The following is a 6,806-nucleotide window of genomic DNA, read 5'->3' as shown; positions in this document are numbered from 1 at the left end:
AGAGGCTAAAAGCCGAAGAGGCCCCCACTTAATTGTGGCTCAAGAGGGCAACTACAGACTTAATGAGTTATTTTCAAATTCAACAGCATGGTTGAATCTTTTGAGAATAGCTCGTTGGTCATTTTTTATTGCTTGTTTTTTCTTTGCTCGTCAATAATTTATAGTGGTTATTAAGAATGGAAGTAACTAACATAGTTTGCTTAATGTTTCAGGTTACCATCGTGGGATTTGCCATACCACCCACCACACATCGAACATAATTTTTCCTAAAAATAAATCGAGTATTAACAAAATTTCATTTTAAATGATACTTTATTAAAATGACAGAAAAAATACTTAAAAATCATGATAGAGTACWATACCATACCCGAATTCCCACTCTAATATCATATCATTTTCTGATTTCTTATTACACACAGTTTCCCCACTTTTCATTCTTCATTTCATTCTTCATTTCATTCGTAGAAACTAATTATGTTATAATGTTTTTTAATATCTCTTATATTTTTCTAGGTATCAATGGTAAGATTTAATCAATAATTGTTGAAACTAAATTTTCATTTTATTTTGTTTCAGGATATGATTTATTCCAACGCATTTGTAAGTATTGGATTTTGATCTAAAAAAGGATCGTGCTTTCGATGCATTCATTGCATCTTTGCAGATCTAAATTAATCTTTTCTTTTTCTTTTTTCAGGTTCGTTTCCAGTTTCTTTTTTCAATGGGTAGCGGGTAGATTCTTTCTTTGTGCGAAGAAAGGTCTACTTCAGGGATGCGACCCTGCCCACGCGAGCCTTGATTCTATCTTACCTCCAAGGATAGAATCATGTCCTTACCTAAAATTCCACCCACACCAAACGATTCTATTTTTAATAATTTGTTGGTAGAATGAATCATGGAGACAATGCAACACTACGTCCAAGAGAAGGAAGAAACGAATCAAAAGAGGACTGAGTTATGGTAAATGGTAGTATGACATAATTATTTTTACAAGTACCATGGAACAGCACAAAATCACGAAAAGTTTTATCTCAATAATCTTATTTTTTCTCTAGTTTTCTTTGGTAAGAAAAACCGTGGAGACGATGACAAATTTCGTTCAAGAGGAGGAGGAACTGGACTAGAAGAAGACTGAGTAATGGTAAACCGTAATATAAAATAATTATTTCAGAAAGTAATTGAGAAGTATTTTAATACGTTTATTTTGTTTTCCTCGTAGCATTGCACATGTATGATAGTTATTTTTAATGCATTTTCTTTTTTTTTTTTTTTTTCATGTACCATTGATGAACCAAAAATTATATACATTTATTTTTATTGTACTATATTTTAGGTAGATTGCAAAATTATTATATTGAAAATATTCATAATTTGTAGTCTCCGTATGTGTATATATTGCAATTATACTAGAGTATGTTACTTTTCAGTACAATCACCGATGTTACTTCAATTCTATTTAGATGCACTCATCGTTATTAATTTTGTTATTTAATATTCAAACTTTCCTCTGTATACTCGTTTACTATTTCAATATTTTTTAAGTGAAACTCTTAGGGTGGGGCCTCAGAGTGGGGCTCATTAAAAAACGTTCTCGAGGTGATGATTTTCTTTGGTTTCAATCTAATTCGGGTGGGGACATCTTCAGGATGCACATCCCGGGTCTTCAGAAGCGGTTACCTCCTCGTGGTTAGACCTGGGCAATGGTATTTTACTTTCAGTATAATGTTTAACATATTTTGTATGTTATACATTCTATTGCAAGTAAAATCTAGCCAAAGACCGCTTACCATAAACATTATAATTGTAATTAGTTTCTTTTAAATTCCTAAATAATACCAAATTCTTTTATTCCTTTCCTTGGTTCCTTTCCTTGGTTCCTTTTATTCATTTCATCTAAAGAAACTAATTACTTTATAATGTTTTTTAATAATTTTTGTATTTTTACAGGTACTACACGGGACAATCAATGATTATTGAAATTTAATTTTCATTTAATTTTCATATAATTTCTATTTAATTTTTTTTTAGGATATGATTAATTTTCTATTAGATGTTAGATTTAAATAATCTTTATATATTTACAATACTACTTTTTAATTTTCTGCCAATAGTACTCACGATATATAAATAAACTTTAACTGCATACAATCATTACATCCTTACGTCGTATTTTTTTGTTTTTTTTTAGTTTAAAACCTTTGGATGGGACTCTCAAACTCGCGCTATTGTGGTGATTATATATTTTCTTTTATTTAAATTTTAATCGAGGGTTGTGGCGATCTTTAAGTTGCACTTCTATCGTTACCGGATTGTTTTTCTCTTTGCTTTTTTTCGTATTAGAATCAAATACATTCGTATTTAATCATTATAAAATTTTAATAATAAAATTTGCGCAATCTTATTTTCTAATGAGACATTTAGGGTGAGACTTATAGATGGATAATTTTCTTTTTTTTTATCCAAATTTGCCGATAACAACGTTGAATACTCTATGAAATTTATGAGTAATCCTTAAAGTTATCAAAGTCTAAAATTATGATTTATTTTAGAAAAATAATATAATCTTACTTAATATATATAATTCAATCATTTAATTATTTCGATTTGTATAAAACGATTGTAGAATCCTACGAAAGAGATAGAGAGAGAAATAAAATCGAAATAAAAATGTTCGTTTATTTATATAATAAAATTTTTATTAATCCCCAAGTAAGTGAAAAATTAGTTAAAACTGATAAAAAGACGTATATTAAATTATTGAAAAACTTTCAATCATTATTCTAATATAAAAACGAAGTACCATATTTATTTAACGAATAATTCTCACTTTCTTAATACGAATTATAAAATTAAAGAATAATATTCGAATATTCCAATGCATATATACACAATTAACTTTCGCAAAATACCACCCTACTTATACAATTAATTATTACATACTACCGAGGTAAAAAAAATAACAATTAAAAAAGATAATCATCAGTAAAACTGTACGACGAAGTTCATAAAAATATTATTTTAATTTTTAATAATATTATGACCATTTTATCCCTACAGATAATTAGATTAGCTCAGATAATTTAGAAATATCATATATATTTCAAAATAATTTCAATAATTTTTATATTTGTTATACCACATATATTTGTTCAATTTTTTAATTTGATAGTCGTTATTAAAAAAAATATTAAAATCTATGATCGTAGTATCGCACTAGATTTGAACCGAGGGTATCTCTATTAGTCAACGAGAGAAAGCATATTGGTTTTAATATAGAATAAGAGAAAAATTATAAATAAGACGTTCATTTTGATCGTTGACCAATTGGATAAGGCGCAAATCGCATTATTTTGTATTCTGAGGATTATAAATAAAGGGATGGAATCACAGACATGAAAAAGAAAATGAAATAATCAACTCCGGACATTTCTCGCGACTCGTATTTTAAAATCTTTGTTAAACGATAAAAGTAATAAACTGTTGCGTTCTTACCACTTTTATAGCACACTTAATCGTCCACTTTATTAGCTCGTAAACAAACCTTTTGCGAAACTTTGGTGTGACGTATCAAACGGTAGAGTTTCGTCTTATAAAATAATTTCTTATCGTCTAATATTAATATCATTGGTACTATTATTTGTTTTTTTCGTATCATTTTGTTGCATTTTTATGTTCATCTAATAGTTCCAATCAGACAAGTACATCGGTAGATATCTCCTCGATATCGTTACTAAGTAAAACATAATTGGAGTCCTTGTTGACAAGCAATCGATGCTGTTGATTTACTAAGAAAGACGATCCTCTTCTAATAGTTCTCTTTCCTAACTCTATTGCTTCGTGTGTAAACACTACATTGTTGTAGGCCTTGACGAAGACCGCGATTATAGTTATCAAACCGACTAGAATAAACCCGTAAGTGACACAAGGTATTGCGACATCCGCGAATGTTGTCGCCAAGTACACCCATCTTTTAATCGATGGCGGTAGTTCTTCAATGCCTTCTTCGAGCCACATTATTGGAAACACTATATCAGGAAAATTCTCCACCACGCTTATGCCCGGCTGACGTTCTACTTTCAGATTTAACTGTACTCGAACTTTTCCTTCTAAAGGTATACCGAGTTTCTGAAATCAAAATATATACCATAATAATAAGAAAGCTTTGGGGTCGCGTTCCTTTCAAACTTTTTTTTTTTATAAAACAAATAAATATTATAAATATATATATAAAGAAAAAAAATATAAAAAGCTATGTTTTAATTATTTTCGGATAATTACCGGTTGTATCTTAAAATAACTTCCATGTATTTCTTTTACTGGTTTTAATCCTACGATCGCGTCAAGAAGTTTCGTGTCAGCTTGGTAGAAATGAGGAAAGGATAAGTAAACTGGTGCAGCTGCAATATATACATAATTATATTAGTTACATTTCAAAGAATTAAGCTTAACAATCGAACTTTTAATAAAAATAAACTTACCGTACTGACAAGGGCTGATATTTTGTAATCCTTTTATTAAACAAGCGGAAGGATCATTTATACAGAAACATTTATTTTCCGGAGTAGTTTCATCAGGTCTTCCGAAGACATTTTCCGGTGGCGTAAATAAATCTGATTTGATATTATTCGTATTTGCTGGTCCACGATATTTCAATGGCAAGACACGGCAGAGATCTTTGTCCCAAACATGAACGATATCCGATCCGGTTTTATCTCGTGGCGGAAAGAACGAGCCTTCATTTTCAAATATAAAAATGCACTATCAGTAATAAGCTAATATCATTTTTTTTCTCTATTTTCTTTTTTTTTTTTTATTTCGGATAAATCGATTTAAACATCATGCTAAGATTACTAAACGAAGATTATATGTGTAATCCGTAATGAATTTACCTTCGGAAGCTGTAATAGAACTGCATGGTGGTTCCGGCCAATACGGTAGATGATCCAATCCATTTAATCGATTTATTAAACCGAATTCTTTCATATCTGTATGTCCGGTATATATAGTTGATACTTCATTTAACGTACCATTTCTCTACGATAAAAATATTCATTTACATAAATAATCTCATGTTTCGGAATCAGAAGCATTTCGTATTAACACTCCCAATTTCTTTCGAATATATAAGCCGACACTGATCGTAACTGTAAATGTATTGTAAAAAAATAAAAGTATTATAGAATAAAAACTTACCCCAAGAAGGAGTCCCATTTGACTCATCGGACGTCGAGTCTTTGGAAAAAATCGATGTGCTATACTAACTAATGGATCATCGTAACCAAATACAAGTTCCTGAACAGTTACAGGAACAAATGGTTTCATTTTCATTCCGCTAAGGAACATCGATAAACCGATTGTAATAAATCGAGGTAGGCTTTTACTTTGCGTCGAAAGTGTCTGAAAATTAAAGAAACTTAAGATAGAAGCATTCTCTCTGTCGAAATCGATTGTAGAGAAATCGTAAATTAATGGTAATCTTTGTAAATATATAATACATACGAAATTTATGGATAGTGAATAGACGAAGAAAACATTTCATTTTAAATAAGAAATTTGAAAAGAAAGAAAAACGTTGTGTAATTTATTCCAACTTAATTTCATAAATATTAAATTTTCTTATAGTAATGTAATCATTTATTGTCTATCCAACAATCATAAGTTATATTTTTATAATAAATTAACAAAAAATGATTTAATTCGATTATAATTTTAACTTACAAGCAGCGGAATGTTAGGAACCGTTACTTTGAGATCTTCATCCTTGGACATTTCAGGAACGAAATGTAAAATTTTCTTATGTTGATAAGTTACAGTACCGTTATTATGGAAAACTATGTTGACTTTTTCCATATCTTCCCTGTATATCATGAATGGGATTAAAATTGTGTGTGTTTTTTTTTTTCTAAACAAATTTAATTAACTTTCAAATTCTCACTTATATACAAAAGGACCGATTTCTTGAAGTTTCGGCTTTTCGTTAAATTGTAAAAAGCCTTCGGTGTTGGTCATGTTGAATATGTATACTTTGGTCAATCGAACAACTCCAGGTTTTTGCCAGTAATGAAAAGCAAGCGAGCCATTCCATAAACGCAATTGCTGCAATAAAAGATTATGTGAAAATGACTAATCACATATTTCTGCGATTAATATTAAAACATTTATTAAATATAGAATATCTTTTATTGCATAACAATAAGTTTTACTACCGCGTGCATTTATTTTTGCGTTATATGTATACATATTAATGGCCTAGCCACATTGAAAAAACTAGTTCCCATCAGATCATTAAGCAACAGCGGTTAATGCATAGACGGGTGACCCATTCGAAAAAAAATTTGCTGTTCACTCCAAAGAGGCGATTAAAAAACGTGACCCTAGTATTGAATAGATGAGAGAAGGTGTCCGAGAAGTGACTTAAACCCATAAGAAGGAGAGAATATATATATGTATGTGAATGTATTAGTTATGCACAAGAACTGCTTGTTATATATCCATTAATGAGCAATAGAAAGGTTGAACGGAACTAAATTATTATTGGAACATTGAAATACAACTTGTACATTTTTCGATGTATTTATAGTTAAAAAAAAAATAATAATCCCTATAATTACACATTCAAATATCGAGGCTAATAAGATAATAATGATTACAAAATACTTAATAATGGAAAATCCTTTTATTCTGTTTCTTTGTTATATCATTAAAAATAAACATTTATTTGAGCTTTACTACAAATTTATAAATGTATAAAATTATATAAATATTAGATGTAGAAATTAATTCAGTGTCTTTTTAAAACAAATTTA

General features: G+C 29.3%; 1 protein-coding gene across 4 annotated transcripts in view; it reads right to left on the bottom strand.

The window, feature by feature from the left end:
* Positions 1–2,188: 2,188 nt before the first annotated feature.
* LOC106787062 (scavenger receptor class B member 1) overlaps positions 2,189–6,806 on the bottom strand; it is a 22,563-nt gene continuing 17,945 nt past the window's right edge. For all 4 annotated transcript variants that reach the window (XM_014749077.1, XM_014749106.1, XM_014749088.1 and 1 more), the window contains exons 5-11: positions 5,936–6,096; positions 5,719–5,857; positions 5,194–5,397; positions 4,890–5,034; positions 4,479–4,733; positions 4,279–4,397; positions 2,189–4,125 (exon numbers count right to left, since the gene is read on the bottom strand). In XM_014749077.1, the coding sequence (XP_014604563.1) occupies positions 3,691–4,125; positions 4,279–4,397; positions 4,479–4,733; positions 4,890–5,034; positions 5,194–5,397; positions 5,719–5,857; positions 5,936–6,096 (1,458 nt within the window). In that variant the 3' untranslated portion in view covers positions 2,189–3,690. The remainder of the gene's footprint in view (positions 4,126–4,278; positions 4,398–4,478; positions 4,734–4,889; positions 5,035–5,193; positions 5,398–5,718; positions 5,858–5,935; positions 6,097–6,806) is intronic.

This window comes from Polistes canadensis, unplaced genomic scaffold, assembly GCF_001313835.1.
Source record: "Polistes canadensis isolate GaletaPanama2010 unplaced genomic scaffold, ASM131383v1 scaffold_3, whole genome shotgun sequence".
Classification (NCBI taxonomy): Eukaryota; Metazoa; Arthropoda; class Insecta; order Hymenoptera; family Vespidae; genus Polistes; species Polistes canadensis.
Note: the sequence above shows the minus strand (reverse complement) of the source record. Positions and strands in the feature narration are given on the sequence as shown.